This window comes from Cucumis melo, chromosome 6 (genome assembly GCF_025177605.1).
Source record: "Cucumis melo cultivar AY chromosome 6, USDA_Cmelo_AY_1.0, whole genome shotgun sequence".
In the NCBI taxonomy this organism is placed as follows: domain Eukaryota; kingdom Viridiplantae; phylum Streptophyta; class Magnoliopsida; order Cucurbitales; family Cucurbitaceae; genus Cucumis; species Cucumis melo.
In genome coordinates, this window is record NC_066862.1 from 16,851,572 (window position 1) to 16,867,326 (window position 15,755).

The following is a 15,755-nucleotide window of genomic DNA, read 5'->3' on the forward strand; positions in this document are numbered from 1 at the left end:
GGCTTGTAAGTTTTTTTGTTTTCGAAATTGTTAAAATATTTTATCTCTTTGTTATATTTTTTTAAAAGACTCATTTTCTTATTTTGTTACTCCGACGATAAATATTTTGTGTTTTGTTATCTTTATGAAAATTAACTAATTTTTTTAAATATAACTCAATAATGAAAAAAAAATAAAATAAATAAAAGCCATCGCTTTGGAGGCAAGGAATCGTTCGCGTACATTTTCCAACGGCATCCATTCGCCATTTGTTCTCTCACAGGAACACAAACCTCATCTCCAACTCAAAATCCCCCCTTCTTTCTATCACACGATCACTTGAATTTCATTCCATTGGCGACGAGCTAATGTCGGCCTCCAGAATCCAACCAGCAGCTTCTGTTCTTTCCACTTCCATCAAGCGCCATACGGGTTTTAGTTTCCACCTTCCTTCCTATTCCTCGGTTTCTCCTTTTCACCATTCTTCATTCTCCTTCAGGCGCTCTGGACTTACACGATCTCTCTCTGTTTCCATGTCTGTTGCCCCTCTTGAAGCCTGCGTCAAAGCTTCCACTACCCTACCCAACAAGCTCGGCGACTGTAATTCCTTCTCTTTATTCCTTCTGTTTTCTGTTATTTGCTGTTGGTTTTCTTTAGTTACTGTTTGGAATTTATGTGTGTTTGAGAAGTGATGATAATATGATGGAATGCCTTTCACTAAACTTGAGAATTGTCGAATTTTGTCTGTTCTTAACATGAATTGGTCCTTTTAGAATCATGTGAGTGACATTGATTGAAACCGGAGAAATATATTCATTGGAAGAGAATTAATTTTCAAGTTATTTGAGTCACTTGGAGCCTCTCTCTTGTTTGGGAGTGAAACTGAAATGGTTAAAATGGCTCAAAAACTTGCTTTTAACCCTTCAAAATCAATTTTAATGGTATGAATATCACGTTTAAAAATGAAACGTTAAATTTTTTAATGGTCAAAGGGAGCAAACTAGTCGTAACTGATATGTACTCCCTTCTCCAGGTTGGAGATTTCATTACCCATTATCTCAAGTTGTACAAGAAAAAGTTGATTTTGAATGATTAAAGAAAGAGAAAGACATGTTTCAGAATGATTTTAAATATGACAAAAGTGACTTTAGCAATTTCAAAATCTCTCCTAAACATATAAACAAGCCTAAACCAACCGAACTTTTTCAAGGCCTATCTTCATCTCTTCCCTCATAGCTATTAGATAAAACAAACTGTTATTCTGGTAGTTAGTTTAAAGATAATTTGTTTATCAGTTATTAGTTTGTCTCACTAAAGTTGTATAAATACCATTAAATAGGGAAAATATGAATATCAGGCCCATTTTTTTTTCTCCCATTGTGCAACTTTAATATGGTATCAGAAGTTTAGTTTTTTTCCGCCTCTTTTTCCCCTTTGCGTGCCAAAACTATGACTTCCAACCCCAACCTTCTTATTCCTGAAGATCCTCCCCTTCCTCAACATTCGACAGTCTCTCCGACGATCCCTCCATCATCTTCTGCCAATAACCTACCAAATACCTCTTGCAATACTCATCAGGAGCAATATGCCTCCTCCAACAGCCCCTACATCCTTAACCATAGCGATACATCAAATCTTATCCTCGTCACAGAGCTAGTTACTGACAATAACTATGTCATATGGAGCCGTTCCATGGTTCTTGCTGTATCAATTCAAAATAAGCTTGGGTTCATTGATGTATTGATTACCAAACCTGCCGGTGAGTTGCTCCCTCTATGGATTTGGAACAATAATGTAGTAATTGCTTGGATTCTAAACTCTACTTCCAAGGGAATTTTGTCAAGCATTCTGTTTACACAATCCGCTCGAGCTACATGGATTGACCTTCAAGATTGTTTTCAAAAAAGAAATGGTCCACGGATTTTCCAGTTGAAGTGTGGCCTATCTACTCTCAAGCAAGATCAAGAATCTGTAACAATGTATTTCGCCAATATTAAGAGCCTATGGGATGAATATGCTTCCTATCACCCAGGTTGTACTTGTGGCAAATGTGCCTGCAGCGGCACTAAATCCGTTGAAGACTTCGTGAATTTTGAATGTCTCATGTACTATCTAATGGGATTGAATGATGACTTTAATCATGCCTGTTCACAAGTTCTTATCATGGATCCTCCACCGGCAATCAATAAAGCTTTTTCTTTAATAGTCCAGCAAGAGTAGCACCAATCCACCTCAAAACCTCCTTTACCTTAGTCGTTCAAAAACCCAACCCACCTCAACATTATACACAACCATAGCAGAACTCCAATCAGAACTCTTCTCCAACTCACAACAGACTAAACAAGAACTGACCGATTTGGACTTACTGCCATTTATTTGGACATACCATAGACAAATGTTACAAACTTCATGGCTTTCCCCAGGCTACAAACCGAAGAACAGATCAAACAACCAAGTGCACAAAACTCCATCAAACAAACCATCTGCCAATACTAATGCCGTAGAAATTAACAAATATCACCTGGATCAAGTACCCTGCTGGACAACGAGACACTCACTCAATGCCGCTACTCATATTGCAGGTACTTGCGCTTCTTATAAAACTAAAAATGAATTGATTATTGACTCAGGAGCTTCCATACACATATGTTTCCAAAAACACATCTTCTCTGACTTGAAGCCCATTGCTAGTTCAATTGTTCTTCCCAACAACTCTCAAATCCCTCTACACTATATTGGCTCGGTTATTCTTTTTGACTTCATAGTCGTCCATCGTGTTCTTTTCGTACCAGAGTTTCAATACAACTTGTTATCTGTCAGTGGTTTAATGAAAGATATGCACTCACTGTGAGATTTTTTTATGATGGTTGTGATATTCAGGCAAGATCCATTTGAAGAAGATTGACAGGAATAAACTACATGATGGACTATATATCATTGAGCATCCCTGACAAGTTGTTGATCCTTTACATTCCTCATCTTCTATTAATGCAGTATCTCGTGCAACTCCTGATGTTTGGCATACAAGACTTGGACACCCTTCTATCTTCTGCTTGTTTATCCTAAAAGATGTGTTGTTTCTTGATTCTTCTATGTTAATAAGACTCATTTGTGTGAAATGTGTCCATCAGCGAAACAGAAAAGATTGTCTTTTGAATCAAACAATAATAGAACTTCTACTAATTTTGACATGATACGTGTTGATATTTGGGGCCCTATTTCAAGTCACTCACATGCTGGTTACAAATATTTTCTTGCTCTAGTTGATGATCATAGTAGATACACTTGGGTTTTTCTCGTGAGAAACAAGTCTGATGTACTAAAAAATTTTCCTCAATTTTTTGCTTATGTAGAAAATCAATATAACAAAACAATCAAGGTGTTTAGATCTGATAATGCACCTGAGCTATCCTTTACTCAGTTTTTTTTAGAAAGGGAGTTATCATCAACTCTCTTGTGTTGAAAGACCAGAGCAAAATTCAGTTGTGGAAAGAAAGCACCAACACATCCTAAATATACCAATACCTTTCTTTTTTCAGTCACATGTCCCATTACAGTTTTGGAGTGAATGCATCTTAACGTTTGTGTTCCTCATCAACCGGACTCCATCACCTATGCTGAATTGGAAGGACCCCTTATGAACAACCAGCAAATTACTCATCTCTAAAGACTTTTGGCTGCTTGTGTGTTGCCTCCACATTACAGAATGGTAGATCAAAGTTTGATCCAAGAGTAACCATCATGTGTTGGCCTAGTGGTAAAAAGGGAGACATAGTTTCAATAACTAATTGAGGTCATGGGTTCAATCCATGGTGGCAACCTACCTAGGAATTAATTTCCTACAAGTTTCCTTGACACCCAAATTTTGTTGGGTAAGGCAAGTCGTTCCGCGAGATTAGTCAAGGTGTGTGTAAGCTGGCCCGAACACTCACGTATCTAAAAAAAAAAGTTTGATCCAGCTACACCAATCGTCTTCATGGGCTACCCAAATGGTATGAAGGCTTACAAATTATTTGATATTTGCCAATAATAAATTCTTTACTTCCTGAGATGTAATCTTCAATGAAACAATCTTTCTATTCCATAAAGTCATTACTCACAGTGAACAGCCACCTTTTCTACAAACTCTTGGCCTTCCCAAATCTTTGCTGTTGACATTTCAACACTTCCAATTCCCCTCCCTTATCCAACATTTAATACCAAAAACCAGCCCATTTCTTCGTCAACTAACACCCAAAACAGTCCTTTGGCCAGTCATCATAGTGACACCCCCATTACATCAAATCCCTCCTTAGAAATCTCCACCAATGAAATATGCTCTAAACTTAACCATTCCCCCAATGAGACTTCACCCACAGCCAACCTAACCTGTTAGAAACCTTAAATGAACCTTGTATATCCCGACCATCCATTCCACCTCCTAGAAAATCCCAACTTACAACCAAACCTTCCTTGTACCTACAAGATTACCATTGTAACCTTACCAATACCTCAAACCTTCCCTCCTTAAACACTTGTTACCCCCGTTACCTCCTCCCTCTCATATAAGGTTACCTTTTTCCCAATTTTAAATCTCTTTCCATAGCTATATCTTTTCACTAAGAACCTCAATACTACCACCAAGTTTTTCCTTTTAATCATTGGAAAGAAGCAATGAAACTCGAAATCCAAACCATGGAAGGTAATAACACTTGAGACATTGTTCCCCTTCCACCTTCAAAACATACCATTGGCTGCAAATGGGTGTATAAGGTAAAAACACAAAGCTGATGGCTCTATTGAAAGATATAAAGCCAGACTTGTTGCAATATTCAGCAAGAGGGACTAGATTTCATAGAGATCTTTTCGCTAGTAGCCAAGCTAGCGACTGTCTGAGTTCTCCTTACAATGGCTATGATGTACAATTGGCCTCTTCTCCAGTTTGATGTGAATAACGTGTTGGATTTGTTTAAAGAAATCTTTATGGAATTACCACTTGGTTACAAACCACAAACATCTCATAATCATAGTCACAAGCTTGTTTGTAAATTGAAGAAGTTAACCTATAGCTTGAAACAAGCATCTCGACAATGGTATGAAAAATTCTCTGACGCCCTCATAGCTCTTGGTTTTAGTCAATCTAAAGCTGATTACTCCTCTGTTTGTGCGTGGAAAAGGAGAACACTTCATTGCCCTATTAGTTTATGTTGATGACATAGTCATAACAAGAGCAAATGAAAAGCAGATCAGTCAAGTTTAGGCCTTGCTACATGAAAAGTTCGGATCTTGGTCCGCTCAAGTATTTCATGGGTTTGGAACTTGCTCAATCCAATAGAGGAATATCCATATCTCAGAGGCATTACACTCTACAGATCCTGCAAGATGTTGGACTGCTAGCAGCTAAACCCCTCTCCATTCCAATGGATCCTCATGTAAGATTGAAGAGCTCAGATGTTGATGTGCTAGATGACCCTTCATCATATAGAAGGCTAATTGGAAGATTACTTTATTTAACCATCTCATGACCAGATATTGTCTTTATTGTAAACAAGCTCTGCAATTCTCATTTGACAGCTGCTCATAATCTGTCAAGATACTTGAAGTCTATACTAGGGCCAGGAATCCTTATTTCTCCAACAAAGAGCTTTCAGTTAAAGTCTTTGCTGACTCTAATTGGGCTTCATGCCTTGATACCAGAAAGTCTACCTCTGGTATCTGCATCATTGTGGGAGACACCCTTATTTCTTGGAAGTCCAAAAAGCAGCATGTTGTATCTCGATCCTCTGTTGAAGCTGAATAAAGATCGCTTGCCTCCACCACTTGTGAACTTGTGTGGTTAAGTTCCCTATTTCATGACCTTTTCATATCCATTGTACAACCTTCCCTCTTATATTTTGACGATCAAGCCGCCATCCACCTTGCCAATAATCCAATTTTCCATGAAGGAACCAAACAAATGGAACTTGACTACCACTTCATCCTAGATAAACTTGTTGATGGATCTTTAAAACTACTACCAGTATGCTCTAACTCTCAAATAGCTGACATTTTCACAAAACTTCTGGCACCTTCTCCCTATTTTTCTATCCTATCCAAGTTGGGAATTGTTGATCTATATTAGATAAAACAAACTGTTATTCTGGTAGTTAGTTTAAAGATAATTTGTTAGTTACCAGTTAATTAGTTTATCTCATTAAAGTTGTATAAATACCCCTAATTTGGGAAAATATGAATAATAAGCCCATTATTTTACTACCACTGTGCAACTTTAATAATAGCCAAGTATTTTAATTTGACAAATTACCCCTTAATACCCTAAGAACAGTTCTTATTCTAATGGAAATCCTTACCGTCATACTTAAAGCCCATGAAATATGTTTATTTGGTCTTAATGATGAAATATTTTTATTCCTTTCAGGCCCTTTTTGTCAGAGGGTATTACTGACTTTGGAGGAAAAGCATTTACCCTATGACTTAAAGTTGGTAGACCTTTCAAACAAGCCAGAATGGTAATTATCTAATTTGATTTCTCTCTTTGTGAAAACATAGAAAGCCTTTATATATATATATATATATATAGATAGATAGATAGAGGAAGTTCTATGTTTATCCCTTTTAAGTGTGCAAGTCTTTAAACTTCTTTTCTGATTGTCTATTCCTCTTTTTTCTTTATTATTTTGAGTCCAGGTTCTTAAAAATAAATTCAGAGGGCAAAGTTCCCGTCGTTAAATTTGATGAGCAGTGGATTGCAGATTCAGATGTTATAACGCAAACACTAGAAGAAAAGTACCCAAATCCACCTTTAGCAACCCCTCCTGACAAATCTTCAGTGTATGTTTTATGTTCTATACTTGCCTCATTTTTTAAGTTTCCTAGTGGTTGTAAGTTCAATGGTGTGACACAATTACTGGAAGTACGTATAACGTACTAAAAATTGAACTTGTGGAAACCTTCGCCGACGAGCCTTTCACAGTGTATACTATGGACATCAACGTTCAAACTGGTGTTCAGATTATAGTTCTGTAAGCCATGTGAGATTTGATAATATTCTGTAAGTTGCAATATTCACACAAAATAATAACAAAAAAAGAAAAAAATAAATAGGATTACTGAAACTTTGGTAACAATTTGGTTGATTTTTCACAATCTTGTTGCGAACTTTTTCATTCAGGTTTTCAAAACTTGACTTGGATTTTGAAAATACTCTTAGGTAGACAACAAAACAAAGTAACATGTAGCTGCTAGTGTTTGTAAGCTTAATTTTAAAAATCAAGTAATTATTAAATGAGACGTAGTAAGCCATGCCATGAGGATGTAAGCCTCAATATATGTTCATCGAATTGAAAACGAATTTCTGCATTCACGAATTTGGGTTGAACGAGAGTTTTTCGAAGCTTTATTTTCTTCTTATGGCATCTCTTATTTCATTGTCTTCATTTAGTATGTGAAATTTATCAAGTGTACAAGGAGGAAAATTCTGTTCGTTATACGTTTCATTTTTTTATCTCCAAATGTATCAAATAATTAGGATGTTTACTGGCAGCTATTATAATATTTTTCCTGCAGAGGATCAAAGATTTTTTCCACATTTATTGCTTTTCTAAAGAGCAAGGATCCTAATGATGGAACAGAACAAGCCTTGCTTAGTGAGCTAAGTTCTTTCAATGATCACATCAAAGAGAATGTAAGACTTTTTTCTTTTCTGTATCTCTTTCTAAATCAAATATCATACCTTACAGGGAATGAACCAGAATGAATGACATAATGCTGAATGCATTCTTTAGTAAATAATCTCTACTGAATTCTATCCGCTTATATTTGGTCAAAGAGGAAACGTATAGTGCTACATGATTCATCATTTTCTCACATCACCACTGGCAGGCTCTGGCTGTGTTGAACTAGCTCTATTTTTTCTACTCTGTGATGAAAACTTCACAGAACCCTTCTCCAGCATTTTCTCTCTCACATTAATTGGAGTTTAATGTTTTCCCTCAAGTTTCTGAATTTTGTGCTGGCAGTACCACAAAATGTCAAAAGTAGGTAGGCACCATTTTTTTTTTCATGAATTGCACATTCATGTCGAAGTCCTGATAGTTACAACTTTGCAGTCACCCCTCATCTCATATGTAATGAGTTGATAGATCACTTAGATGGACTTGACCTTATTTTTTCTTCTTTTAAATGACTTGGATCATATATGATTCTGTCCAACGTTGGGCTTTTGGATCATATCTTTAAAGGTTTTGCATTCTTGAGGTTTCTATTGAATAAGGCTTAATCCTGAATGAAATGAGCCATGTTGCTGATAGGAACCAAAACACAATCAACTATATTGAAGGTAAATTACGAAGACTTACAAGATAGCCAAATAATTTGAATAACTTGGACAGTCTTCTCTTGAGATCATTCTCAAGCCTTAGTTCTCGCACCAAATTATTTCCTCCCTTCTTTATTCCCCTCACACCCTCTGTTTATGACCAATGAGCATATCGAACTCCCTAGCTAATTACTAATATAGGTTAATACTTTAACAACTCCCTAATAGCATTCCTATTAGTTGAATATGCCTCCATCTAAATTAAAGGAAAAGGGTATAAAAATTATAAAAAAAATTAAATTAGTTTTTCTATCCATTATTACTTTCTTAATTAATATTACAAAGGTAATATCATCACTTATAAGAACAACTTATTTTTTAATTTTTAATTTTTATCATAATATTTTCATAAGCTTTGGTAATATAATTAGTACTGGGCTAAATTAAGCACTTGGGGTTTAGTGGCATTGAATACATAGATGAGTTTTATATTATTGAAGAACATGGACAATGAATAATTATTATTCTCATGATCCAGAGACTTAAAGCATTTGTTTTCATATAGACTTAAGCCACATATGATCCGAAAAGCTCATAATAAGACTCAGAGGTAAAAATGTGAGTCTAGCTTTAAGGCGAGCCTCAAGCTGCAAACTTAAAAATTCTCTTAAAACAGCGTGATTACCAGTCTCTCCCCAGCACGAGTGGCAATGCATGAAATGGTGAGAATAAGTAAATATCATATGATATTTTCTGTGACTTACCATTATATATCTTTCTTTTGAAAAGGGCCCTTTTATCAATGGGAAAGAGATTTCTGCTGCAGACCTGTCACTTGGTCCAAAGTTGTACCATCTAGAAATTGCATTGGGTCACTATAAGAATTGGTCTGTTCCAGACAGTCTACCCTACGTTAAGTCGTACATGAAGGTACATCGGAAATTTTAGCTTCATTGTGATTCATGGCCATGATCTTCATTATGCTTATAGCTTTTAACAACTGTTCTTTAGAGTCATTTTTATAAGCTAGTCAGAACACATTTTAAAAGTAATGTTAAGATGCACTTGAAACAACTATTCACCCCCCCGATGTTGAAAGAATGAAAACTTCAAGTGTTGTCAAAGTTAGTCCACCCATGATGAAGAGAATTAAGTTTTCAACGTAATAGGTTTTAGAAGACAGCGGAACAGTCTTTAAACACAACTCCAGAGTGGGGCCATAGGTTCCGTTAGATTTGCTGTAATTCATTATGAAACTGCATTTTATTTTTTATGTTTCCTTCACTATCAATTAGACAGAAGCTGTATAGATTATCCCAGAAATTTTACAACTATTAACGTCTGCACTCTGGATTGTAGCATCATGTTTATTGAATAGTTGTGTTTAACAGTCTGCAATTTTGTGGGCTTCTTGGCCGGAGGGAAGATTTGACCTAATATCTTTTTCTTTTTTTATTCCTTATTGTAGCCTATTTATTTCCCCTCGGTATCATTTGTTAATCAGAAAATAATAAGAACAAAATATCATGGTTTTTCTCCCGATACTCGGGTTTTCACGTAAATATGTGTGTTCTTTGTCTCTACTTTCAATATGGTATCAGAGCGAGACATTGAACAAACCCTAGACAACATAACTAGTGATGGAAATCAAACAGAAGATACAGCCTCCGGTTTTAGCATAGTGTTGATGCTTGGACTAGTGTTGCCATGGACGAATGGTTTCCCGCCTTCAAACAACGCCAGAAAAAGTAATCTCGATGATTTTTCCATCGTTTGCACTGCCAAACACCTCTCACGCGTCGCCGCACGCGCCGGTTCATCCTCCTCAGACAAAGTCGGCCGTCCCTTCTGTGAAACTCTCTTCTTCATCCACGGCCTATATTGCTCCCCATGCCCCGATTCATGTACTGCCACCTAATTCCTGCCGACCACCACCACTTCTATCGTCAAATCTATGTGCCTTACCACCCATTGACCTTAGTTATCATCCTGATGTTAAGAATCCTCGAATTTACTCAACATTTGAGGTTGTGAATCTTCGGCACATTCCAACCCTTAAGTGTAAGCTTCCTCTTCGGGAATTGCTCAATAACAACTGGAAGGACTTTGACAATGATTGTAGCAATTGAGGTACCTTAGGGACAACATCCAACACTCCTGTACCAATGTATTTTGAAAATCCGCTAATCTCGTTCCCCACTTTATCCTCTTCTTATGTGACTAATATGGTGGCACAATTTACGGGATATCTTTTAGGTGAAAAGTTGAATGTTAATAACTATTTCTCATGGTTTCAGTCAATGAAAATGATCCTTGAAGGACGGCATAAGTTTGGTTTTCTAATTGGAGAAATGCTTCGTCCTCCACCAGGCGACCCACAGATGTTTGGGACCCCAAATTGGCAAATCATTACTGTATGCTGCAACAACCAAAGATGTCTGGGACACGGCCTAGACATTCTACTCTAAACATCAGAATACCTCTCGCCTATACACACTAAGGAAGTAGGTTCATGCAAACAAGGAACTATGGATGTCACATCCTTTTTTAATAAGTTTTCTCTTATCTAGCAGGAAATGGACCTATGAAGAGAACTAGTTTGGAGCATCTCCAGTGATGGTTTGCAGTACTCTAGAATTAAAGAGATTGACAAGATTTATGACTTTCTTGCTGGTCTTAATCCTAAGTTTGATATAGTTCGAGGGCATATACTAGGTCAGAGGCCGATTCCTTCCTTGATGAAAGTTTGTTATGAAATCCGCCTCGAGGAGGATCGCACAAGTGCTATGAGTATTTCAACAACTCTTACTATTGACTCTGCTACTTTTAGTGCGAGGTCCTCTACCAGTGGCAGTGACAAGCACAATGGAAGACTTCTCTTGTATATGAGCATTGCAAAAAACAATGACATACCAAAGAACAGTGTTGGAAATTACATGGTTGTCTTGCAGGAAGTAAGAAACGCTCTCCCAACGGCAAACAGAGCACAGGGCAAGCATATATGTTGATGGGAAGCAGATGGGAACTAGACGGATCCCAGTTCCGTTATTTTAGGTGCCATTGTCTAATTTGGTATACCTCAGTTCTTCGGTCTTATTAAGTGTTGATGGAAATAACCCCTGTGATTCTGGTGCTACAGATCATTTGACTGGTTCCTCTGAACGTTTTGTCTCTTATATTCCTTATGCTGGCAACAAAACAACTAGAATTGCAGATGGCTCCTTGGCTCCCATTGCTGCGAAGGAGAAGATTTCTCCCTGTGCAGTATCTCCTTGCATAATGTTTTTCATGTGTCCAAAATCTTCTTATAATTTGCTTTTTATAAGCAAGATTACTCATGAGTTAAACTGCAAAGAAATATTCTTACCTAATTCTGTCTCTTTTTAGGACTTGAGCTCGGGGAAGATGATTGGCACTGCCCAACATGATAGAGGACTTTGCCCTCCTTGTTGATGACACCTCTTCGAGTAGCATTTCTAGGACTAGTCTTTATCTTCCTGTTTTACTACTTTTGAACAAAATTGTATGTTGTGGCATTTCGTTTAGACCGCCCTAATTCCCAATATATTGAACATTTATTTCCTCATCTTTTCTCTAAAACTGATGTGTCTACCTTATCTTGTGATGTGTGTATTCAGGCTAAACAACATCGGGTTTCTTTTCCTTCATAACCATACAAACCAACCTACTCTTTCACTCTTGTTCATAGTGAAGTCTAGGGACCATCCAAGATAACTATCTCATTTGGGAAACGGTGTGTCTACCTTTATTGATGACCATACTCGTCTTACCTGAGTCTTTCTTGTCTTCAGGGACTTCTATAACACCGTAAAAATGCAGTTCAATACAAATATTGTTATTTTGCGAAGTGACAATGGTTGTGAGTTCCAAAACCACACCCTTAATGAGTTTTTGTCCTTCGAAGGCATTGTCCGCCAAAGTTCCTGTGCCTATACCCTTAACAAAATGGGCTAACCGAGCACAAAAACCGTCACCTTTTGGAAGTAGCTCGTTCTCTTATGTTGTCTACTTCCCTTCTTTCTATCTCTAAGGTGGTGTTGTTCTCACCACCACCCATCTTATCAACCGAATGTCATCTCTTATGTTGTCTACTTCCCTTCTTCCTATCTTTAAGGCAATATTGTTCTCACTGCAGCCCATCTTATCAACCGAAGGCCTTCTCGTGTCCAACATCTCTAGAGCCCTTTAGAGTGTCTTAAAGAGTCATATCTCTCTACCCGCCTCATTTATGATATTTCTTTTCGGGTATTCGGGTGCACTGCCTATGTTCATAACCATGGCCCTAAACCATCTAAATTTACTCCTTGGACTCAGGCATTTGTTTTTGTTGGTTACCTCTGCATCAACAAGGCTATAAATGCTTTCATCCAGCTTCTCGTAAGTACTTTGTCTCCATGGATGTTACTTTTCTTGAAGATCGTTCTTTCTTTCCTGTTAGCTTTCTTCAGGGAGAGAGTGAGAGTAAAGAGTCTAACTCTAACTGGGTGATATCCTTAGAGTCTACCAGTGCTACACTTGTTACCATACTAAGCCCAGATCCTCACTACATTATACCTACGAACCAAGTTCCTTGAAAAACCTACTATAGGAGGAATCTTAGAAAGAAAGTTAAATCTCCTGCTAATTTATAAACTCACGTGTTGACAATAAAATGAGTGAAAGTGACAGGTACGAGATAGTTATTCCTGAAAATATAGGTGAACAAGGTAATGTTGATATTGAGGTCATCCTGGATGGAAATGGCAGTAATGATGAAAATGAGGTTAGTGCAAGAGTTACTGAAAATGAAATTAGGGAAGATCGATCAGAAAATATCAGTAAGTATGATTCTTCTCTTGGTATGCCTATTGCACTACCAAAGGGTACCAGGTCCTGCACTAAGCACACTATTGCTAACTATATTTCTTATGAAAGCCTATCTCCTCTGTTCAGAGCCTTTACAGCCAGCCTTGACTCCACCGTGATACCTAAAATATCCACATTGTTTTAGAATGTTTTGAGTGGAAAAATGCTATCATGGAAGAGATAAGAGCCCTTAAGAAGAACAAGACTTGGGAGATCTGCGCACTACATAAAGGGACATAAAATTGTGGGATGCAAATGGGTGCTCTCTCAAATAGAAGGTAGATGGAATTCTTGACAAATACAAGGCGAGGTTAGTTGCAAAAAGGTTTAATCAAAGCTTTAGTGTTGATTATTCGGAAACTTTTTCCCCAGTTGCCAAACTAAATACTGTTAGAGCCCTCCTATTTCTTGTTGTAAACAAAGACCGGCCTCTTTATCAGCTAGATGTTAAGAATGTGTTTCTGAATGGGGACCCATAGGAGGAAGTCTACATAAACCCTCCCCTAGGGTTTGAAGCTTAGTTCGATCATCAGATATGTAAACTTCAAAAAAAATTATATGGTCTGAAACAGGCACCTGGAGCATGGCTTGATAGGTTTTTACTACCTTTGTCAAGTCCCTAAGGTACAGCTAGAGGCACTCTGACCAAACTTTGTTTAAAAAGGTCTCCAAGGTTGGGAAGGTTGCAGTATCGAAATCATTCAATTGAAAAAGAGGATGAGTGATGGGTTTGAAATCAAAGACTTGGGAAATCTGAAATATTTCCCTGAAATGGAGGTAGCTAGATCTAAAGAAGTTATCTCTGTATCTTAGAGGAAGTATATCCTTGATTTTCTGATCGAGATAGGTATGTTGGGGTGTCATCTCGCTGATATTCCTATTGAATTTAACTGTAGATGGGGAAATTCTAATGATAAAGTTCCAGTTCATAAAGAACAGTATCAACGACTTGTGGGTAAGTTGATTTACTCGTCCCCAGATATTTCCTTTGTTGTGAGTACTGTGAGCTAATTCATGTAGGCTCCCTATGAGGAACACATGGAGGATGTAAATAGAATACGAAGATACTTAAAAACGACTCCTGATAAAGGATTGATGTTCAGAAAGGCGGACAGAAAAACTATTGAGGTTTATAGTGATTCAGACTAGGTAGGGTCTATTGTTGTCAGAAAATCTACCTCCGGTTATTGTACCTTTGTATGGGGCAATCTTGTAACTTGGAGGAGTAAGAAGCAAGGGGTCATGGCTAGAAGCAATGCTGAGGCTGAGTATGCTATGAGTTTAGGGATATGTGAGGAAATTTGGCTCCAGAAAGTTTTGTCTGATCTTCATGAGAATTTTGAGATACCAATGAAATTATTTTGTGATAACAAGGCAACCATTAGCATTGCCAACCATTCAATTCAACATGATAGAACTAAACATGTTGTGATTGATTGACACTTCATCAAAGAAAGGGTAGACAATGATAGCATATGCATTCCATACATTCCTTCGAGCCAACAGGTTGCTGATGTCCTCACCAAGGGACTTCTTAGACCGAACTTTGACTTTTGTGTTAGCAATTTGGGTCTCATTGATATTTACGTTCCAACTTGAGGGGGAGTGTTAGATTTAGTGGACTTGTCTCAAGGGAAGATTTGACCTATTATCTTTTCCTTTTTTTATTCCTCACTATAGCCTATTTATTTTTCCCTTTGTATCATTTGTTATTATCAAGAAAATAATGAGAACAAAATATCGTAATTTTTCTCCCAGTACTCGGGTTTCCACGTAAATCTATGTGTTCTTTGTCTCTACTTTTAATATATTGAAATGTTCAAGATTGAAGTTCAAGCCTTTTCTTCCCTAGGACTAAAGTGTGCTGGATAATGGAAAAACTTCAACCGTTGGTTTAACATGCATGGTTATCCTAGAATCTGTTTCTTGATGTAACTGAAACTTTGCTCATTTGTTTTTATTGCTGGCTTCAATGTATTAATTATGACTGATGACAACTCTATCAGAGCATATTTTCAAGAGAATCTTTTGCAAAAACTCGTGCATTGCCGGAGGATGTTATTGCTGGTTGGCGTCCAAAGGTCTTAGGTTAAAATATTTTCTATACTGCTGAATCGTTTGGGATGAGATTCCACTGCCCTTCATCTCTTGAAAGGCAGGCAAGGTAGTCATTTAAATTTCTAACAAATATGATTCAATGAGCGTTTTTTCTCCTGCTTCTTTCACACTCAAAGCTGTTTTGTATTATGCTTATGTCTAAAACATCTTGTAAATTGAACTTTTGTGTGAAAGTAAGTCGTTCAAGTACTTCCCCATGTAATATGAATTTATAAAGTTGTGATTGTTTGTTTTTTCATTCTTTATTTATTGTTGTTATTTTTGTGTCGGTCATTATTGATGTATAGAATGAACATTTGAGTTACTTGTGTAATACTTGCTTTAATAACAAATAGTATCGGAATATAACTTAATTGGTTAAAACAGGAGTAATCTTGCATTATTTGACTTGTTTGCACAATTAAATAGCCTAATTACTCTCCAATTGAAGTGCTTGTCTTCAAAACTGATACTCAATGAAGGAGCGCCCAAAATTCTGTTGCAATCATTACATTGT

General features: G+C 37.1%; 2 protein-coding genes across 3 annotated transcripts; both read left to right on the forward strand.

The window, feature by feature from the left end:
• The first annotated feature begins 206 nt into the window (after positions 1-206).
• LOC103496793 (glutathione S-transferase DHAR3, chloroplastic) lies at positions 207-15,497 on the forward strand. 2 transcript variants are annotated; one of them, XM_051085538.1, is made up of 7 exons: positions 209-411; positions 535-579; positions 6,377-6,467; positions 6,646-6,789; positions 7,525-7,642; positions 9,065-9,205; positions 15,148-15,497. In XM_051085538.1, exons 1-7 carry the CDS (start codon positions 348-350, stop codon positions 15,232-15,234), a joined length of 690 nt encoding a protein of 229 aa, XP_050941495.1. In that variant the 5' UTR covers positions 209-347; the 3' UTR covers positions 15,235-15,497. The 2 variants fall into 2 exon arrangements, with proteins under 2 accessions (XP_050941494.1, XP_050941495.1); XM_051085537.1 differs by having other exon boundaries at positions 207-579.
• On the forward strand, positions 579-3,170 carry LOC103496792 (uncharacterized). Its single transcript, XM_008458791.3, has 2 exons — positions 579-2,561; positions 2,860-3,170. The coding sequence occupies exon 1, from the start codon at positions 1,429-1,431 to the stop codon at positions 2,197-2,199; it is 771 nt and encodes a 256-aa protein (XP_008457013.1). The 5' UTR covers positions 579-1,428; the 3' UTR covers positions 2,200-2,561; positions 2,860-3,170.
• Positions 15,498-15,755: the final 258 nt, after the last annotated feature.